Here is a 22,614-nt window from a genome sequence, read left to right as displayed (position 1 = left end):
CTTTTTAATAAAAAAGTTATTCATCTGTTCAGTTTGAAACCCTGTTAGGTTCTGTGATGTAATTATATAAACTAAAGCACTTCCTCCATTTTGCCTGTTAATCGTTTTGGGGGAAATCCGAGCCCTTGCCATACCTAATTAGAGGGAGATTACATTACTTAGGCAGCTTCTGGGCCTTAAATCCCTCTCTCTTGCTCTCTCAGTCTCTCTCTCTCTCTCTCTCTCTCTCTCTCTCTCTCTCTCTCTCTCTGTCTCTCTCTCTCTCTCTCTCTCTCTCTCTCTCTCTCTCTCTCTCTCTCTCTCTGTCTCTGTCTCTCTCTCTCTCTCTGTCTCTCTCACACCATTGTCCTTGTGCTACCTGTCTCTCTCCTCCCTCTCTTCTGTCCCTTGCTCCTCCTTCTCTCCTCTCCGTCATCGAGTGACACTCCAAACTGTCTCGCCTTCCTCTCCCCGCCTCGTCTCTCCTTCACCTACGAGCCCCTCTCCATCCATCTCCCCCCTCCTGTGAGTTCCTAATGTCCTTATCCTCTCTGTCCTTGCCCCGTCCCCGCCCGCTGGCCCCTGCAGGAGGTGAGCCGGAGGCGGTGTGCCAGCGCTACACCCAGGTGAGGAACATCACTAAGGGAGGCTGTCGCCTGGACAACGTGGAGGTCAGCTTCTGCAGGGGCCGCTGCCAGTCAGGGGCAGACGTCATCCTGGAGGTACGGACGGGCCAAACGCACAAACATCACACACACACACACACACATTACACACGCAGACGCACACACACACACACACATCACACACACTCACATCCGCACACTTAACACTTTGTTACCGAATCCTCTGATCCTGCTGGTTTGTAAATGTGATCGTTGTTGAGAGGTGTATCGGCTGGAATCAAGGTTTTAGTTATTTTTCGTCAAACTCAATTGGCATTCTATCAATATGTCACAGATTGTATTTCTAAACATCTGAATCATGAAACACACACTCAGCGTAACGCAAAGGCCTTCGGGCTGGGATGAGCTCATCACACAAGGGGACCAGGGCGGGGGCTAAACGCTGGCGTTACCATGGTGACGGGAGACGAGGTAACCAAGGAGGAAGTTACTCCCTATCGACCCGTGGGACTGATGTCCGGGTCCGTTCCCCGGGATTACAGACGCACACACCCTCGCTCGATAACGCACACAGCAGAGGCAGACGCGTTCTGACCTCTCAGAAGTCTGTATGATGGGGGGGGGGTCCCAATGAGAGGATGAGCATCCCTACAAGGGATGCTGAGGGGACGGTCTGTGTTTGCTTGACTAATGCTGCTTCCTGGCGCCTCCTGGCTAAGCCCTGTTATCTCCCGACCATTTTCTCCTTTTTGTTTCACTCCCCCACTCGTCTGCATGTCCTCTCTCTCTCTCTCTCTCTCTCTCTCTCTCTCTCTCTCTCTCTCTCTCTCTCTCTCTCTCTCTCTCTCTCCCTCCACTAATTGGCCTCCTGAATAAAGGACGTTGAGGCCGTGTGTTCGCTGTCTGCAGACGCCGAAAGACCCGTCCTGCAGGGGTACTCTCCCACACACAAGGCGAGGGGAGGAAGACCCAACCCTGTTAGAGGAAAACAAGCCAATTTGGCCAGCTCCAGATTTATTCAATGCGGTTGATATTGAGCTTGTTATAAAAGTCTGTGAGCATTACGGCCGTCCAGACGGAGCGCTCAGCTACACGTCGGGTAGGGAGACTTAACACTCACTCTATTGGCTGTTGAGTTTACAGAGCAGGCTTTGCTTCTAATGACCCTCTTGCTTTATTTTATCTTGCATCTCTTCAGCAATTTCCTCTCCTCTTATTAAGTGGAGAGAGGGGGGGGGGGAGCCCTCCCTCTCCCCACTTCCTCCCCCCCCCCTCCCCCTTCCTCCCTTCCTCGTGACTCCTGCCCTTGGGCCTCACCTTTCCTCTCCTCTACTCGACTCTCACGCATCATCCATGTCATCTGCCTATTTTTTCTTTGTAAAATAACCGCCTCTCTCCCCCTTTCCCTCTCTCCCCCCTTCCCTCTCTCTCTCTCTCTCTCTCTCTCTCTCTCTCTCTCTCTCTCTCTCTCTCTCTCTCTCTCTCTCTCTCTCTCTCTCTCTCTCTCTCTGTCTCTCTCTCTCTCTCTCTCTCTCTCTTTCTCTCTCTCTCTCTCGCTCTCTCTCTCTCTCTCTCCCCCCTCCCCGCCTCTCCCTCTCTCTCTCTCTCTCTCTCTCTCTGTCTCTCTCTCTATCACTCTCCTCCCCTTCCCTCTCTCCCTCCCTCCCTCTCTATCTCCACCCCTCTGTCTCCCTCCCTCTATCTCCCCCCTCCCTCCCTATATCTCCCCCCTTCTCTCCCTCCATCTATCTCCCTCCCTCCCTCCCTCCCTCCCTCCCTCCCTCTATCTCCCCCCTTCTCCCTCTCTCTCCGCCCCCCCTCTCTCTCTACCTCTCTCTCCCCCCTCCCCCTCCCTCCCTCCCTCCCTCCCTCCATCCCCCCCCTTCTCCCTCTCTCTCCGCCCCCCCTCTCTCTACCTCTCTCTCCCCCCCCCCCTCTCCCCTCTCCCCCCTCCCTCCCCCCAGGAGCCCTACCTCCAGTCGGTGTGTGAGTGCTGTAGCTACCGCCTGGACCCGGTCAGCCCGGTGCGCTTCCTCAGCCTGCAGTGTGCCAGCGGAGACAGCGAGCCCGTCGTGCTGCCCGTCATCCACAGCTGCGAGTGCACCAGCTGCCAAGGTGTGTGTGTGTGTGTGTGTGTGTGTGTGTGTGTGTGTGTGTGTGTGTGTGTGTGTGTTGATGTGTGTGTTGATGTGTGTGCGTGTGTGTTGATGTGTGTGTGTGTGTGTGTGTGTCCCGTTGTCATGGGACCTAAAGATTCTGTCTGTCTGCAGAGAGCTAGTGAACAAACCACTCTTGTTGGGCCATGTAGCAACCAATACTTAATAACGTAATAACTTTTTGCCAATAATGTAATAACGTATTACGTTATTGGATGGTTATTAAGTTATTGGCCTTAATATTTCATCTCGCAACACATGCTCAAATATCTGGTCAATTTGGATTTGTGTCTAACTCTTAGGGTTCCGTTATAGTACTCTGTGTATCCAACTCCGTGACCACGCAGACGCTTCGACGGAGTCGTGAGCCTTTCGAAGTTCTGCGTTGCAGTTTTCAGTAAGGTATTGCAATTCACCGCTGGAACGCTAGGGTGCTGCGGGGAATGAGACGTTAGCTGAAAAAAACCCACAATCTAACAATCAAACAAAATACAAGATGTCGAGAAGGACTTTGAAGATGATTAAAGCTACAAAAAGAATAAAAATAAAAATAAATAATAATAATTCAACGAAACTCTGACGTTGCCCAGCTGGTGGGGGGCTAATGACGTCATCGTTTTGCGTTTCAGGCGTCCACACAACGAATCCTATCACAAAACCGCATTGGTCCGTATAGATTTGAAACCACCCTCGTACATGGTTTCAGAAATGTGCGTTTTCGGGCACCGGATCCACCGGACCCGTCTGGACGGTCCGCCGAAGACTTATGCCGGTTTCACCAAAAAACACAACATAAGGTCTTACGCTCAGAACCTGCAGATCCCAGTAGGTGTGGTCTTGGACGAGTTGAGCAAGTTGTTCAATGTATTTTCATATATTATTCTATGAAATACTTTACACATGTATAATTGTGCGTAACAATGAAACGGTTTCCAATGTTTCCCGTTTCCCAATTCAGTAGAGTCAGCTTATAGAGCACTGGTCTTCAATGAGTTTAGCTAGGGGTCCGTTTAAAGATCAACAACATGCTGGGGGCCACAATAGTAATGATAATAAAGAATCTAAATTAATATAATTAGTATTGTTGTAATTATTATTTAGCAATGGCTCGTTTTATTATGTTGTGTTTAACTGCAAACTAGGCGAGGAAATGAGAGCTCCTGAAATGTAATAACTGTAGATATTACAAATGCCTCAATAGAACGTTTTGGACTTGAGTGTCGACGCACCACAAGAGTCCTGAAGAGCCACACTGTATCCAACGTCTGCCTGTCTGTCCCTCTCTATCATAAGATATGTATTTTGTCCTTCTATGTTAATGTTTGTAGATAGCGACCAAAGAAAGTGGCGGAAAAATAATATACTGTAACGGGGGCGTTTAGCAGGACCCAGGTGCACAGACTGACGACGAGCGTGGAACAGTGTCAATAGTTTATTCGGATACAGGATCGGCAGGCAGGATAGTCAGACGGGCAGGGATCAGGAACCGGCAGAATAGTCAGACAGGCGGGGATCAGGAACCGGCAGAATAGTCAGACAGGCAGGGATCAGGAACCGGCAGAAGAGTCAGACAGGCAGGGATCAGGAACCGGCAGAAGAGTCAGACAGGCAGGGATCAGGAAGCGGCAGAAGAGTCAGACAGGCAGGGATCAGGAACCGGCAGAAGAGTCAGACAGGCAGGGATCAGGAACCGGCAGAAGAGTCAGACAGGCAGGGATCAGAGAGCAGGCAGGATCGGTGGTAGGTCAGGATCTGAATCGCGGGAAAGCACTGTGAAACACAAGAGACAATCTGGCAGGGAATGTTTGGGAGGAAAGGACTGATATAGGGGATACACAGGTGAAGGTGGTTGGGTTAATTGTGAGTGATCAGGAAGGCAGGCAGGTGAATGAGAAAACCAGAGGCGGATCATGACATATACGCCATATGCAAGAGTACTCACCAATACTTACCCTTCATGCGGCAGTTGTCCAAGCAATCGAATGCCGCTCTGAAGATCAGGCTGGCCCCAAAGCTGTTCCGGCCGATTCAAGAATCCCAGAGTAAAAGTAAAGCTTAGTTTATGATACTGCGTAAAGTGCTCTCCGTAGCCACTCTGAACGCTGGAGACTGCGGGATTGTCATTGGTCAGCTAACGTCTCATTCCCCGCAGCCCCTGGCGTTCCAGCAATTAATTGCAATACCTTACTGAAAAGTACAATGCAGAACTTCGAAAGGCTCACGACTCTGTCAAAGCATCTGAGTGGTCACGGAGTTGAATACACAGGGTACTATAATGGAACCCTAAGAGTTACATATAAATCCAAATTGACCAGATATTTAAGCATGTCTTGCAAGATGCAATATTAAGGCTAAGTGCGACAGTTTCTCTCCAGAAATTTTAAATATAAATATAACCGCAAGCGGTGATTAATGGGGTCCGAGCAAATTTAAAAGTCAATAACACACTAATGGAAGATCTATAAATATAACATTTAATTGTCATATTTAAGGAAAGATGTTCCACTTATAAACCTGAACTGCATTCTTATTCACATGGTCAAAACGTCTAGCAGACAACATCCAGTAAACTCCAAGCACACATTTCTCAAGTGAATTAAGGGCTTTCTTCAAAGCATATACCTGAAAAATCTTCGAAATTCTTGGGAAATCATTTGTAGGCAAGAATACTAACGGAAGAAATATTAAAATGACAGAGTTAATTATGAAGGAAAAATGGTTAACAAAGAAGTTCCCCTTAATGCCATAATGTGTCTTGACAGTCCAATTCTTGGACTGTCAAGACACATTATGGCATTATGGCAACATTACGGCAACTAATGAGCCGGAATGTTGATTGCCTGATGAATTTCAGGTGCTGTTCGAGCACCTGCTGTTCGAACTCTCAACCCAATGCTGCTATCCATTTTGATGGTAGGCTGGTACGAACGACCAGCTTCAGCGAGAACGTGACGTATTTCCCTTGCTCCAGCCTTCCAGTTTGCCATTTGTGTCCGACGAGTTTGAGAAGAGAACTATTTTGGAAAAAAGAAATAATCCAGTATAATGGTCGCCAGCCTTTACAGAAACATTAACATTGCAAGCCTTTTACATTGAAATAATATCTTGCCATTTTCGCCAATTTTAATTTCAACAAGTTCTGTCGTGTTTCTGTCGAGCCGCGAGGGGTAGTAGCGGGCTAGTCATCATTAGCAACATAGCCTCTTTAGCAAACCAGCTTGAAAACACAACTTTACATTGAATTGCACGCAAAGCATGACCGTGCAATGCATACATTGGTGACCGGATTAAAGCAGCAATGAAATCAAGTGTGTAAGAGGATTTAAAATCGACATTACAACCCCCAACGTGGTACAAATACAAAGAAAACACAGCTCAATCCCCATTGACTATGGGCGCAGCCATCTTCTTTGCTAGTTGTACAGATTTGCTCGCTCTACTTTGAAAGCGACGAGATACTACGACCGAAAGGGGGCGTGCCTCAGTGAAATGCCGCAAGAAAGCTGGGAAATTGGCGACTTTACCACTTCGTACATCCAAATGGATAGCTGCATCAGGATCACCAGTACACGGCATTAACCCGTTGAGCCACGGACGTTCCTGAACTGCCTGGAGTCTCATTCACAAACTGAAAATGTCAATTGTTAAGCACACAACATCAAGAAAACTCCAAGGACACATTTTAAAAGAGAATTAAGTGCTTTCTTAAAATAGTACTGATCTGACGATTTGCACTGTTAATGGTATCCACCTAATGATAGCCCTATGGTATTTATGCAATAACAAAATGGTAATTAAGGCAAAATAGGTTGAGACTGTGGACGTTTGGCTTTTCTATGAAATTGTGGGAAAAGTTAACATTTTTAGAGCAGAAGACCAGGTTGAAAAAGATGCATCTGATTTTAGAGATTAATATGATGAAAGAATTTTGAGTCCAGGTCAATCTAAGGCGAAATAAGGCTAGTTCATATTTTTTTTAAATTGCGCCACCTTTTGGTGCAGTACCAACATTTGGGTTTATTAGTAGTGGGGGGTATTGGTGTCCACCTAATAATAGTCAAATGTTTTTATATACAATAACAAAATGGTCATTTAAGAAAAATGGGCTAACTGCTCCAACTTTATTGGCCAATATTTTTCAAATGGAACTAAGTAAAATAATTTTTGTGAGGCTTGGTCTAAAGGTTTTATGTGGCGATATTGATTAATTTTTTTTTATTTTTTTTATTTTTTATCTTTTAGTTTGTAGCCTTTTTATCATGTTTTATCATGTTCAGGTTTTATAAATGCGTCTGATTCTAGCGATGAATATTCTGAAAGAATTTTGAGTCCAGGTCAATCTGGTGAGGAGAAATAAGCCTGATTCATAATTTTTTACAATAGCGCCACCTTTGGATGCAGTACCACAAATTTGGGTTTATGGGAAGAGGGGTTTATTGGTAACCATACCTGAAAATTTCAAGAGCTTTCGACTTACGGTATAGGCTGCAGTTTGACTTTTACAGAATTTGAGGGAAAAAAAACCTGTTACAGAAACAATAGGGGCCCGAGCAGCTGTGATGTTCGGGCCCCTAATAAAGTGATACCTCAGTTATTACATTATTGGCTCAGTTACTACATTTTCAAAGGATTTTTTTAACACAAGGCCAATAATGTAATAACCAGCCAATAACGTCATACGTCATTAGATTATTAGCAAAAAGTGATTACGTTATTGGCTCAACAACTTTATTGCATTATTGGCAATTTACAACGTTATTGGCTTTATTACATTTAAATTATTACGTTATTGGCAGTTATTAGGTTATTACCCGTTATTATATTATTGGTTGCTACAGGCCACCTAAAGAAATACGTACAAGGTAACAGTCTTATTGGTAACTGTGCACAGTTGTAGGCTCGGAGCTATTCAACCGCTCACGGTCATCTGGGGATTCGAACCCACGACCCGTGGAGCGACGGGGAGGAGAAGCAGACGCACACTGTGTGTATCTCACGCTGTCGTTGTGCCCAGCCTGTATGGCTCTGTTCTCCTCCAAATCATCCTTTCCCTGCCATTCCACTTCACACACAAACACACACACACACACACACACACACACACACACACACACACACACACACACACACACACACACACACACACACACACACACACACACACACACACACACACACACACACGTGACACGGAGACACACACACAGTCTTACATGAACACACAAACAGGCACAAACAGGCACACAGACAAACAGAAACAGAGACACATACAAACACACACCAAACATCCAGACGCATGCATGTGTCATGGCTCTCATTCTCCCGAATTGTGAATTTGGGAGAATTACCCCCCCCCCATGAAAATTTAAATTGGGTGATTCCACCTCGGAGGCAATTATGAGCAAATCCACTCATCAACATGGCTGATTGCGTGGGTTAATTGGATGTAGACCAACCGTAGAAGACACAGACAAGCTTCAAGCTCCCGACAGAGCAGTCAGCTCCGACACGCCCCCTTGTGACGGACATCGGTCATCCCTGAGTGACATAGTCATCCCATGGTGACCGGGATGACTCTCTCACTCGCTCACTCACTCACTCGCTCACTCAGCTGTGCGAGGGTGCATGGGCCTGTAGGGATGATAGGTGATGATGTCATGGCAGCGCTTAGAGTCTCTTAGTCTCTGGCAGGTCAGCCTCACTGCTGCACGCCCTCTCTCCCTCTTGCCTCATCTCTTCCTCTCTGTCTCTCTCTCTCTCTCTCCCCCCCTCTCTCTCTCTCTCCCCCTCTCTCTCTCCCCCCACTCTCTCTTTCTCCTCCTCTCTCTCTATCTCTCTCTCTCTCTCTCTCTCTCTCTCTCTCTCTCTCTCTCTCGTGTTAACGCATCTTCTTCTCCACAGGGGGCGACCTCTCCAGACGCTGAGGGGCTGTGTGTGTGTGTGTGTGTGTGTGTGTGTGTGTGTGTGTGTGTGTGTGTGTGTGTGTGTGTGTGTGTGTGTGTGTGTGTGTGTGTGTGTGTGTGTGTGTGTGTGTGTGTGTGTGTGTGTGTGTGTGAGCCTGAGACCGGACCCGGTTCAGAGGACAGAATGTCATCTCAGCGGTCCGGTACCATCCTGCTCCTCTGTACAGATCCTTTATATTATTATTATTATATGCATATTATGTTATTTTATGTTTGTATAAAAAGAAAAAGTCTTGACTATAGAGAAACCTTTTTGTATTCACTTTAAATAAACTATATCTCCCTTAAGGTCATTACTTTATATTATTATAACATTATTATATTTATGAACCTGTTTTACTACTGAGGATTCCACTGGCTGTAACCTTCGATATCAAACATGACAGATCCTGACAGTTCGCTGGTCATCAATAAACGTTTTCTACTCCAGCCTGTCGTCATTTGGTCTCTTTTCTGTGGATCATCTTTAATTTGTATTATATCGACGGTTGGTCAATATTCTGAGTGAGTGAGTTCCTGATTAGTTCTGAAGGTGAGAGTTCAGTGGTTAGTGTTCAGTGTTCACAGTTCACAGTTCAGTGTTCACACAGTTCAGTGTTCAGTGTTCCTACAGGAGTCATCGGCTGGGAGCCGTCAGAGGGAAGAGCTCCGTGACAGCCCTGTGTCTCCTCCCCCCAACCTCTCCTCCCCTCCTCCTCTCCTTTCCTTCACTACTTCTCGATTCCTCCCCCTCTCCTCCTCTCCCACGGCGGTTTTCCTGACTAAATAAGGGAGTTGAGAAGCGGGAGGCTGGGGTGCGCGCACGGGAGCGCGCCGATAAGCCGTCCTCGCGCCAAGCAGCTTTTCTTGGCGGCTGCACGCGGACCACCGGGGGGCTTCCACCGACAACCGCCGCCGAATAACAGCGTTAACCGTCGCACCGTTTCTTTGCCTGTAGCTTAAGAGAGGATGTTCCGAAAAGATACACACACGCACAACCCTCAGGGCCGCGCGGGAGGGGAGCCGTGTGGGTGTCGACTCACGGGAACACCACAGGGCGCGCTCTCTGTCCACAGCGCGTGACGGAGCGGGGAAACCCGCTCCCGCAACCCGTGACGTAAGTCGTGATCACAGGGGTGAATCCCGGCCAAACCCGAATCAGACCCCTAATAAGAACCCGCATCAGCCCCGAATCAGACCCCGACCTCACCGGGGCCGGTCTGACGTCACCAGCCGGTGTACAGGTGTTCAGGACGGGCTAGCGCAGAGGTGCAGCGAGCCGCGGGACGTGGCGGACGTGTTTGTGACCACGACCCCCCGGGTCCCGGTCCAGAATCAGACCCCAGGAGGCGGACCTGCTGTGAACCAGGAGACATGGGGTATTTTCCCGTGGTCACCTGTCGTTCTGCGCATGGCAGGTGGCGCTCAGCTCACCTGTACTCCCCCCCCCCCCCCCCCACACACACACACACACACACCCCAGACTCCGACAATGATCACGTCATCCTCCTCTTGAGGACCCTTCACCTGACGAGTCCGGGTAGGCTACATTCGTTCACCGACATCAGGTGCTGAGCGCTGAGTGGGTCGATGAAGGGGTTAAAAGAGGTGCGGCCGGCGGGAGGAGGAGGAGGAGACATCACACGCGCCGCTGTGAGCTCCCTGCTCTCGCTCTTCTTCATTAGGTTCACCGCGCGGAGGCGGACGGGTCTCGCGGGAAGTGGCGTCGGAACGAGGGACTGTTAAAGCGAGGGACTGTTAAAGCGAGAGACGCACCGAGCTGGGCTCTACCATGAGCCGGTCGACCCCCCCTGCCCCTCCGGAGCGGGCTCCGAGTGACATGTCGCCTGCGGGCCGACCCCGCGCGCCCTGAGAGCCCGGTCCCGCGCAACGCCCCGGGGACACCGACACACGCGCGAGCCTCCCCCGCTCCTGAAACTGGAAACCGCTCGTGCAGCCCAACTCTCCCGTCACTCTTCCCGGTCATTCCTCACCGGCGATCTGCAGTGGAAAGTTGGACAAAGTTCTGCCGAGGACGAAGCGGCGGCCGGTGGACCGGAGGGTCCGCGACTCCGTGAGGGCGCGCTCTGCACATCATCGGGAGTCTTAGAGTCTGAAGTCTGAGAGGATCTGAGAGGATCCCTGCGGTCTTACAGGGTCCACCATGCCGGTCCGTAGGGGCCACGTTGCCCCCCAGAACACGTTCCTGGACACCATCATCAGAAAGTTCGACAGTCAAAGTAAGTCCTTTGATTATCACTGATTGATTGGTTCCCTCGATGGCCAATCAGATGTGGCTCATGGATGCCCTTTTTTTCTTTTTCTTAATCAGATCCACTTATGAAGGTGATGGATTTGTCACCCCATCGCCTAATGATATCACAGTGAATTATAGCTGAAGGTGTCTGGTGTTTACAGTCTGCGTGAGGCTTCATATCTCCTGGTCTGTCTCCTTTAAGGCTTCGTTTCAGTCTGCTGGTCTACTGGTCTGTCTCCTAAGGCTTCGTATCAGGTCTACTGGTCTGTCTCCTAGGCTTCGTATCAGGTCTACTGGTCTGTCTCCTAAGGCTTCGTATCAGGTCTACTGGTCTACTGGTCTGTCTCCTAAGGCTTCGTATCAGGTCTACTGGTCGGTCTCCTAAGGCTTCGTATCAGGTCTACTGGTCTACTGGTCTGTCTCCTAAGGCTTCGTATCAGGTCTACTGGTCTACTGGTCTGTCTCCTAAGGCTTCGTATCAGGTCTACTGGTCTACTGGTCTCTTCAGAGCAAACAGAGCCGTTCCTATTTGTATTAGTTGCAGGCCGGTCTTCCCGCCAGTGGCTGAAGCAGGCTCACCCCGTGCTTTTGTAGGTGAATTATTGTCTTACCTTCACTCATAACCAAGAGAATCTACAAAGACCCTCCCTTCAGCCTCTATAGAGAGCCTCCCTGTAGCCTCTACTCTGTAGCCTCTACAGAGACCCTCCCTCCAGCCTACAGTCAGACCGCCTTAACCAACACCTCCACAGGGGTTCAGTAAACGTTAGGCACGTCCCTGATGCCAATCTCTCCCACTTTCCCCTCGCCTGTTGCCCCCCGGTGTGCCTGGACTTAATGAGCCTCTGGTGGACCGGGGCAGAGACCGGGGGGGGGGGGGGGGGTAATGACCCCGGGACGATAAAGAGATAGACCACTGTTTGGGGTGTGCGTGTGTTAACCAGGGTTTGAATTTTTCCGATCATGGGGACATATTTACGTCGTCAAATCTTGCCCAAAGCAATTTGACAGCATTTTCAGTAACCCATGTTCTTCTCAAGTTTGTGCGCCCTGCGTTTGTATTTTACATGAAGGCTGCCCCTCTTTTGCCTCTGAACCTCATACGGGGCTGCAGTATCTCACAGAACAATCTGTTGCTTCAAGTCTCTGAACAATTGTTCAGAAAAAAGGGCGATTTGCACACCAAACCGTGGTTAAGATGTTACCGCTGCATAGAAAGGCATTCGTCCTGTAACAGCTGGGAAACGTATATGCACAGCATCATCGCACAACTCTCCGCCTATAACTGTACCTTCTGTAGCACACATTGATCTAGTGCTGCACACAATATTTGACTTTTTTTAGAAGCACAATCAGTGATTTACATTTAGCTTTTATCCAAAGCAACTTATAATCAAGTACATTTGTCAGAAGAAAGAGAAACAACAATATATCATTGTCGGTTCAGTAATGTTCATATGTTCATAGGACCAAGTGCCAAGCACTGACAATCGCAAGGTTAGTCATGTTGTTCATTCATCTCTCACTTCTATCTACTGTCGTCCTCACATATTGCAGTGCATCGTTTAACGTGCACTACTGTGCATGGCAGGACGCACCTGCCTACACAAAACATGTAAACAGAAGCAGAATAGAGCCCCCCCTCCCAGCAGCCTCCACTCAGTGTATCCTTTCAGGCCTCGGTGAGTTCTGTCTGTAACGTGAGCCCACCTCTCATGTTATACACCGCAGGTCGCTGTTTACCCGCCTCTCCCTCCGGCCCGCGGCTCAGAGTAACGTACGCCTTATGCATTAGCTAATGCAGGACACGGTATCGCTCAACAGAGGCTTGGTGATCGGACTAATAATTAGAGCAACAGGCCGAAGGTAATTAGATTATTAGGGTTAGCTGTGGAATCTCCAAGGTGACTAGAGCATAAACATATTAATGCATGTTAAATAATGAGGTTCTTTGTGATGATGAACTCCACATATTTATTGAGTGATTATTTTCAAAGTAAAAGCGTTGCGGTCAGCTTCTTCTCTTCATCCAGTACTCCAGCAGAGAGCGCCGGTCCAATCTAGAAGGATTTGTCGTGATGGATGCTTCCCCTGTAATCTCCCTCTCCCGGTTATTTCTCCGGCCCTTCGTTTTGTGACTGTTTGAAGGTGTTTTGAATCTGTTCTGTGAGTCATTCTGTTGAAGCCCGCTGTGCTGCTCGGATCAAAGCGTCTCTGAACCAGACGTCCAGCGAGCAGGGCGTTCGCTCCGTACGTTTCCCCCAGCCAGCGGCCCGCTGAAAGGCAGGTCCGATGGACAGAGCTGCCCATGATACACGAAGGCTGCCCTCCACTCCGATGTGGAGGACCACTGCTTCTTAGGGCTCCCATGGAGATCAGAGCCAGAATGAAAGTGAGAGTGGGTTTCATTAATTCATAAACAAGCGTGGATGAAGCTTCAAAGGAGCGTAAGGAAAGGTCCCTGCGCTCTGTATGTTGTGACCGATCAGCTCGTCGTAATAGAAGTGTACCCCCCGACCAGGGTAATTAAAACGAAGTAGAATAGGTTATTTATTAATAGAAACATGTTAGTGCTGACACAAAGGAATGACTTGTGAACTCCTGAATCACTTTGAGGTGCGACAAAGGCTGGTTCACACAGGAAGGCGTTGAGTTGGACCTCGGGATCAACACGTTTTCAGAGTCCTGGAGGGTTCTGAAGACATGTGCCCCCCCACCCCCCCCCCCCAGCCAAACTCTCCATCCTTCCACAGCTCCTCTGTACAGCAGCCAGTCACCCCAAATGGGAGGTCTTCACAACCTCTCCCTTGGCCAGGGAACCCCAGATGTGAGGGCATCAGTGACTTCAGATTTGAGTTCATCAGTGACCTCCAGTCACCCCAGATGTGAGGTCATCGTGACCTCCAGTCACCCCAGATGTGAGGTCGTAACCTTCCTCTTTGCCCAGTGACCCCAGATCTGAGGTCATAACCTTCCTCTTGGCCCAGTGACCCCAGCCGGGATGCAAGGTCATAACCTTTCCCTCGACCAAGTGACCCCAGATGCGAGTTCATAACCTTTCCCTTGACCCAGTGACCCCAGGTGTGAGGTCACGACCTCACCCTTTGTTTACTAGCCGTCCTCAGGGTTGCCTGCTCCAGAGCTTCGGCCAATTAGAATCCTCCCAGCCGCAGCGTCCTCCGGGGAACCACCGACTCTACAATCTAGACACAAACACTCCGTCACCGCGGCAACAACCCCCCCAACAACCCCCTCCAACAACCATCCAACCCACATCGCTGGAACACACACGCACACGAACACACGAACACACGAACAGGCACACACACACACACACACACACACACACACACACACACACACACACACACACACACACACACACACACACACACACACACACACACACACACACACACACACACACACACACACACACACACACGTGGTGACGGCTAAGCGGACTAAAGACCGAATGCCTCCTCTCAGCGGTCTCTGCTCAGAGTCAATGCCCCATGGATCCTCACCAACAACCAGTGCATTATGGGAGGTTTAAACAAAGGGATGAGCGCAAATCCTACCATCAGTCATGTGATCATTGACACCCTCTACCACAAACGGGTCTTCAGAGGAGGATCTGGGGGCTGGGGTCTGAGGGCTGGGGTCCGGGTTGGGGCTAGGGTCTGAGAGCTAGGGTCTGAGGGGTGGGGTCTGAGGGCTAGGGGTCTGAGGTCAGCATCCGGGTTGAGGGGCGGACCTCTGGACTACGTTTCTTTGTTTGCAAATCAATACCTGGTTTTCTTCGTCATATCCGTTATACACACCGGTGCACACAGTAATACGAATTGAAGTATATGCACATGGATGGAGAGGCAGACAGGCAGAACAGCAGGCAGACAGGCAGACAGACAGACAGACAGAGAGGCAAAGAGAAGGTTCCATCAGCCCTTTGGACTGTAAACTGGCTCCAACGTGAGCAGCCTGTACTTTGTCGTCTGGTCCGACAGCAGCGCTTGTCTCGCTGGTGCCCCCCCCCCCCCCCCTCCAGCTGTGCTGCCCACCACCTGCTGGGAGGGGCTCACAGCCACAGAGAGCAGCCCGCCAGGCTGGGTGCGCATGTGTCCGGTGTGCATGATGGATGTCCTCCTACCTCCTGTAGGAGACGGCCTGCCCACTGGACTCTGTAAGGGATACTAGAGGAGGTTAACAGTGTATCATAGTCCAAAACGTGTGTGTGTGTGTGTGTGTGTGTGTGTGTGTGTGTGTGTGTGTGTGTGTGTGTGTGTGTGTGTGTGTGTGTGTGTGTGTGTGTGTGTGTGTGTGTGTGTGTGTGTGTGTGTGGTTACGCACTCTTGGCTGCCTTTCCCTTGATCAGATTATGAAATGACTTCATCGTATTTCATTGGTTCAGACAAAGCAAGCTGCTCGGGCAAGTAAATTATCGGACAAATAATCCATAAATGAATCAGCCATGAAAACACTAATTAGTTTGAGCTGCAGTGGGCTGGTCTGTCCTTTGAGGGGGTCATCTTCAGGATGGTGCCCCCATCACAACAAACTCGTGATGGTCTGTCATCGGGGGGGGGGGGGGGGGGGGGGGGACCTGAGGCTGCCTCCATGGTAATGGCCGGCCTCCTCCCGTTACCTGGTGCTGCTCTCCTGCCGGACGTCCACTGGACTTCAGCTAACGAGCTGAGCGGCCAATAGGACGGCGCCATGGGCCGATCAATCTCCATGGCGATGGAGTGAAGATCTATGTGAAGACTGTTCTGCGTTACTGTGAGCGCCGGTTAATTACGTCTGCGACGCACGCGCCAACGGGGGGCAGACTGCCTTTCTGTTGACACTGTGAGCAGCCAATCACACGCGGGCTCAGGGCCCACTGCAAGGAGCCCATTTGTTTTTAGGACCAATGAGAACCCTCGCACTGAAGGTCTCCTCCCATAGGACGCCGTGGCAGGACGTGTCTCCTCTCTACTTGCTTTCTGTGATTCAGCCGAGTGCGTGCATCACAGAGGGCGGCAGTGACATCAGACCGGCTCTGGAAGTGACACTCTGACACATGGTAGTCACCCGCCCGGCGGTGGAGCTGTGCTCCCGGGCCTGGGAGGAGAAACCAACAGGGTGGAAGAGTACGATTCAAAGTCTGGTCCTTCTGTCCTCTTAATCATCACTTCCTGCTCCTTTCAAGTATAAACACTTTCTAATTATTGTCTATTATCCCCCCCCCCCCCCTCCCCCCTTCTGGAGCAGGGACGGGGGCAGAGCCCAGGAGGTCCCGCTCAAGGTCCCCCCCCCCCCCCCCCCTCATGCAGCCAGAGGGGGATTAGGTCTTATTTGCATAAATCGTTATAACCTCGTTATGAAGGAGCAGGGCCCCTGGGGGCAGGGGGGGCCCTCCGACACCCCATAGCCGGGAGCCCGTTAAGAGGGGCCAGTGATTATGGGAGGTTCAGACTGAGCCATGTTTGAAGAGTTGCCAATTACCAGCTTTGATTGATGGGTGATTGAATCTGAGACGAGACGATGCAGTTAAAGGTGACATATTATACCATCAGGTGTGAGTGTGATTAGCAGTTATAAGCCGTTTGACTCTTCTGACATCACAAGTGGGCGTGTCCACCTAGATGTGTGCTGGATAGATCAGTCTACCAGCCTACCCAGTGGACTGTTCAAAACGTTGCTCATCCATCCGTCATACATCTAGGTGGACACACACACACATCAGATGTCAGAAGAGGCCGATTTTTGTAACGGCTAATCATACTCACACCTGGTGGTTAATATGTTGCCTTTAAAGTTTTTGGAAGTTTGGGTTGCATGATGGGGCTAATAATAAGCTACACGATGCTACTCCCTACCATGATGGGCTTACGATTAGCTACAAGACCACTTCTGTGGGTAAACAACTGAATAACTCCTAAATAAATCGGACGATTTCAATTCTATAAAAACACACGACTTTAATAATGATTGGTCAAGAGCAGGACCAACTTGCACTCAGCTGTGAAGCGTTTCATTAGTCTCCATCACTGTAGAAGTTAAAAACCGTTCTGAACAAACACTTGGCGCCCAGAAGGGAAGAGCTTGAATGTTTTCAGCTGTCGACGACATCAGGTCGTCTTAGTCTTCTCCCACCATCCCCCTGGCCGTCCCACGCTGATGACATCACAGCCTGCTGGCCTCCCCAGGTAGCGAGGAGCAGGACGGGAGTGAAAGGCTGGTGTCGCTGGCGTCGCCGTAGCAGCAATGTTATTTCTGGACGACACTGCCACAGTTCTGCGACGCTCAGCAAAGCAGAAAGTTTTTTCTCCCAGACGCTGATGGCAGACTGGCGATCCGAGTGGCAGCAGATGATACCCCGTTTGGCATTTTGAGACCAGACTGCTTCTTCAAATCTGCAGTCTGGCATGCGCATTCCACTCCTAAAGTCGTATTCAGAACAGATCTCGCATCTTTAAAGAAATATATCAGGCTAGAACCGATCATTAGCACAGAACGGAGGAGATGATTTGAATTTGATTTGACTCGATGTGCAAACAAGAACAACAGTGCGAGCCAGCTGGCCTGTGTCAACGCCCTCGGAATGCATGTCAGCTTCCTGTCATCCTAAGAACATTTCAGCTGCGATGCGAGCGATGTTGACTCTGAAGTAAAACATACACCAAACCGAGGTCACTGATCTGAAACCAGGATCACAGATTCTTCAGAGGTGTCACTGAACCTACCAGACAGCTTGATATTAAGTTGTTAACACAATCAATCTCTGATTGATTACTAGCACATTATTCTACTCTCTGTGCTTGGGGGGGGGATTTTATGGTGGTTATTATGGATTCAAATAACAATTAATCGTGCATTTTTTTCTACGTTTTATTACCAAGAATAATCAGAGGTCCTCATTGTGAACATTGGATGGATACTAAAGATGGTTGTGTTTTATCTATTGTGTTATCTCTACTGTGTTATCGCCATCTCTACAGTGTACCTGTTCAGGGCCGTGTTGAATCGGCCAAACTCCATCCATGTTGTGTGACGCTGCCCCTCTGTGTCCCGGTTGGCCGGTTTCCATGGCGATCGCTCGGTTAGAGCTGCTTTGCAACACGCGCGCCCCGCGCTCGCGGATCTATAAATCTCGGCTTCTTTCGGACGTATTATTGTCCTCACTTATGCAAATCTACCACTGAACCACAGGGCTGTTTTACAGAGGTCCGGCTCTGCTTTCTGTTTTGTTCTAACCTCATTTCCATCTCCTGTTGGTTTGCAAAAGAGCAAGAGATCCTCTCGTGCTCTCTCTGTCTCGCTTTCTCCCCCTTTCCTCTACCCGTCTCTCTCTTTCTCCCTCTCCGTCTCTCCCTATCTCCCTGTCTCACCCCTCTCTGTCTCTCCCTATCACCCCTCTCTCTCTCTCTCTCTCTCTCTCTCTCTCTCTCTCTCTCTCTCTCTCTCTCTCTCTCTCTCTCTCTCTCTCTCTCTCTCTCTCTCTCTCTCTCTCTCTCTCTCTCTCTCTCTCTCTCTCTCTCTCTCTCTCTCTCTCTCTCTCTCTCTCTTCTCTGTGTTTATGTCTCTCTGTCTCTTAGCTAACAGGCTACAGCCAGTGTTGACTCATGGGCTTCCCTCCGCCTACGCAATGTTCTCCAGGAGATTCCCAACCCACACACACACACAGGCGAACTGGCAGGCTGCGTAGCCCTCAAGGTCTGCTCTCAGTGAATAATTTAGTCTGTCTGTGTGTGTGTGTGTGTGCGCTCCTTGTACATGCATATAATTGTGTCTTTGTCTGCACATCCATCAATCTTAGTGTGTGTGTGTGTGTGTGTTTATGGCGGCATGAATATAATATCTCGTTTTCCTAGAACAGCCTTTGTCTACAGATGGCTCCTCTTTCCCAGGATTCTTCTCTCTCTTCTCCATCCTTCTCTCCTCTCTTCTCCTCTCCTCTTCTCTCCCACATGTCCTCTCCTCTTCATCCTTCTCTGCTCTTTCCTCTATGCTCTCCTCTCCTCTCCTCTCCTCTCTCCTCTCCTCCTGGTGATTATGTTAGAAAAAAAAATAGGGAATCATACAGAATTATTATTCTGTGTGGTTATCTTGTATATATGGTTATGCAATGTAATATGCAAATAGTGTAGGGCTGCATCTAACCATTAATTATTCATTAATTGAATGAACAAACACAAACTGATGTCTTTAAATGTGATAGAAAAAGGAAGTTAAGTACCACTATACCATATTATATTGTATCTCTCTCCCTCTATGTATCTCTCACTCACTCACTCAGTCACTCACTCATTCACACATTCACTGACACACGCGCACACGCTGCGGAAAGGAGCCAACATGTGTCCTTGTTTCCTGACCACGCCTCCTGGATTTGATGGAGAGGAGGTTGACCCTTTGGTCCCGGTCATATCAGGACAACCAGTTGGGGGGGGGGGGGGGGGCTTCAGGGTCCCACCCCAAGGGTTTCTCTGGGGCTGGGTCTAGGGTGTTCTGTGTAGCTGTATGGGGGAACATGTGTTCAGTGGTTAAAGTCAATACGGCTCCGGCCTGGTCCCGTCACCGCAACGGTACGAAAACATGTTGCGGTGCCTCTCTCTGCTGAAAGGCTTTTATCAGCTCACCAGGAACGCGCTGTAGCCTTTGTGATTTTTACACAACGTCATGAAGTGTTATGTCTTTACTCCACCTCTCTCTCTCTCTCCGTCTCTCTCTCCCCCCGTCTCTCTCAATCTCTGTCTCTGTCTCTCTCCGTCTCTGTCTCTGTCTCTATCTCTCTCCGTCTCTCTCTCCGACTCTCTCTCTCTGTGTCTGTGTATCTGTGTTTATGACGCCCTCCCATCTGTTTCCCTTCACCACGCCACAAACACCACTGACACACCTACCTGTTTTCACAGCACAGCAACCATTCACTCTAAGAAGATGAGCCATCAACTGGTTTAACTACCACCTCAGTGTCAAACATATCCTCGCGCTAGGATACCTGGTTTAACTAGAGGCCTTCCTCAGTTTAGGACATGGTTTTACCACTGAAAAGAGCAGTGACACTATCCTGGAACTACATTTAACGCTGTTAAATGAAGCCTGGAAAAAGCTCCATATCTGACTGTGTGGTTAATGCTGAATCTTTTCTTCGTTTTTGTAGTTCAGCATTGTTGAAATTCAATATAATACAAATACGATCATTTATATTCAAACACCCTTTAACTTTAATATTTTTGCGCAAAGCTAGCATAGCGGGAAAATGTCATCCTTTAAGTAAGAGTGAAATAACCCAGCAAATTAAGTTATGGTCCAACAAACAACAAAAGATGAAACTGCAACAGCCGTAAATCATCTCAGCCATGGCCTTCTCCCCCACTGAAGGAATATTGTATTTATCATTTGAGTGATTCCATCCCAAAGTAGAGACTGTTTTTTTTCCTTTTTCTGAAGGGTCTCAGAACACCTCTCCTATGAAGACCTAGGCTTATCCTCTGAGTTTGTTTACCAGTAAAACCAACAGTAGGGGAAATGTCTGGGTAGGACTGACTGGGAACCAACTCAAGCCCGTCCAATTGATCTGGTTTGAAAGTTTGTAAGGGACCCAATGCTGTTTGACTTCTTCTTCAGCTCTAGGATACAGGTTATAGACTCAAACTATGGCCTCATCGTCCAGCCGTGGGTGATGAGTGGTAGGAGCCAGGAGGTGGCACCAGGCCATATGGTTCCCCATAAGAAAGTACCAGCAGATGTCAGTCCAAAGCTTTTCTTTTATTCCAACACCAGAGTTGGTATTTACTGTAAAGCTCTCTGAGTGTTATTCCCACTTTCTGCCAATGCATTTAATTGAAATCCAAACTTTCAATAAGACTCAAATCAAGGTTTAACCAGCGTCCAAACGTGGGATTTGAACCCATAGTGAGATCTGAACCCCTGTTGGAATGACGAGCCCGATGTACGGAAGGATCTCACTGGGGGTACCGGAGCCCACCAGCAGACAGACGTTTGTGTTTTCAGAATTTAGAAGCCAGTGCGATAAGGCCTGTCAAACCTTCAGCCTCCCCAAACCAAACCCCACCAAACAAACACAACACACAAGGTCAGGATAGATAGCAGAGCACAGAGAAGAGGAGGGAGAGTGTTGAAGACAGGAGGAGGAGGAGGAGGAGGAGAGAGGAGGAGCAGTGATGATATAGGAGGAGGAGGAGAGAGAAGGAACAGTAGAGATGATATAGGAGGAGGAGGAGGAGGAGGAGAGAGAAGGAGCAGTAGAGATGATATAGGAGGAGGAGGAGGAGGAGAGAGGAGGAGCAGTGATGATATAGGAGGAGGAGGAGAGAGAAGGAGCAGTAGAGATGATATAGGAGGAGGAGGAGGAGGAGGAGGAGAGAGAAGGAGCAGTAGAGATGCTATAGGAGGAGGAGGAGGAGAGAGAAGGAGCAGTAGAGATGATATAGGAGGAGGAGGAGGAGAGAGGAGGAGCAGTAGAGATGATGTAGGAGGAGGAGGAGGAGGAGAGAGGAGGAGCAGTAGAGATGATATAGGAGGAGGAGGAGGAGAGAGGAGGAGCAGTACAGATGATATAGGAGGAGGAGGAGAGAGGAGGAGCAGTTGAGATGATATAGGAGGAGGAGGAGGAGGAGGAGAGAGGAGGAGCAGTAGAGATGATATAGGAGGAGGAGGAGGAGGAGAGAGGAGGAGCAGTAGAGATGATATAGGAGGAGGAGGAGGAGGAGGAGGAGAGAGGAGGAGCAGCAGATATGATAAAGGAGGGGGAAGGGGGGTCTTGGTTCACAGAGTTCTTGGCTCTCCGCTCTTCGGCTCCCAAGGTCTGGGGTCCGATGATGTAAACAAGAAGCAATTACCCGCGCGGAGCCGAGCCTCCTGGCCAGGGGTGGAGGAGGAGGTGTTCTGCCACCCAGCGCACAAACAGACCTTGGGGAGGATATTTATCACCACGGCTCGACGTCAGCACATCCTAACATGGAAATGGAAACAACCAAAAAGAGAATCCTTTAAGAGATAATGAAAGGGAGGCAGACGAGGTCCGAGCTGTGCTTCTGTCAGTTTTAGTACGCCGGGGGTCTCTACGTTCAGCACTCGTGATCGACCGTTATATCAGACGGCCGACAATTGCTTTTTTTTTTCATATATTTCTTTTCCGCAGCATGATTTACAGACAGCTCAAAAAATGTTCCTTTTTTAAATGGAGACCTATAGCATTTGTTATCATAATTTTTTCATTTTTTATGATGTAAATTGAGGGAGCAAAAGCAGTATCCGCTCCAAATTTCGGCTCAAGAAAATCGGTATCGGTGTATCGTCATCGGCTAAGATTGATGATAAAAAAAAATAGGTTATTGGTATTAACCCTAAAAAAATCCATATCGGCTGATCCCTACTCAGCACGTCTGCGTAGGACGTTGCAGTCCGCTCCCAGTCTCAGGACCCCGTTGCCCGGACAGGACCATTAGCTTGGCTTCCCACCTGCTATGGAAAAAGTGAAGTTTCCCAGCGCCTGCCGGCTCTGTGTTCACTGCGGCCAAAGAAGGGATAGGACAGTAAGAACACGATGCTGTCGTTCTCGGCCCTCTGCTGGAGCTGAGGTGATGGTCGGCTGTGTCCGGCCCTGATCTCTGACCGCACCGGGGGCCTGCTGATGCTGCTGGAGG

The 22,614-nt window shown here is 49.2% G+C and overlaps 2 protein-coding genes across 3 annotated transcripts in view; both read left to right on the top strand.

Moving 5' to 3' along the window:
• sspo (SCO-spondin) overlaps positions 1–8,694 on the top strand; it is a 108,501-nt gene extending 99,807 nt beyond the window's left edge. The window contains exons 112-114 of the mRNA XM_030349720.1: positions 571–701; positions 2,570–2,720; positions 8,663–8,694. Coding sequence (XP_030205580.1) covers positions 571–701; positions 2,570–2,720; positions 8,663–8,685 — 305 coding nt within the window. The 3' untranslated portion in view covers positions 8,686–8,694. The remainder of the gene's footprint in view (positions 1–570; positions 702–2,569; positions 2,721–8,662) is intronic.
• Positions 8,695–10,402: 1,708 nt separating this feature from the next.
• The window catches only part of kcnh2b (potassium voltage-gated channel, subfamily H (eag-related), member 2b), a 135,657-nt gene continuing 123,445 nt past the window's right edge, over positions 10,403–22,614 (top strand). For both annotated transcript variants that reach the window (XM_030349316.1, XM_030349314.1), the window contains exon 1: positions 10,403–10,943. In XM_030349316.1, coding sequence (XP_030205176.1) covers positions 10,868–10,943 — 76 coding nt within the window. In that variant the 5' untranslated portion in view covers positions 10,403–10,867. The remainder of the gene's footprint in view (positions 10,944–22,614) is intronic.

Source organism: Gadus morhua, chromosome 23 (genome assembly GCF_902167405.1).
Source record: "Gadus morhua chromosome 23, gadMor3.0, whole genome shotgun sequence".
Lineage (NCBI taxonomy): Eukaryota > Metazoa > Chordata > Actinopteri > Gadiformes > Gadidae > Gadus > Gadus morhua.
Note: the sequence above shows the minus strand (reverse complement) of the source record. Positions and strands in the feature narration are given on the sequence as shown.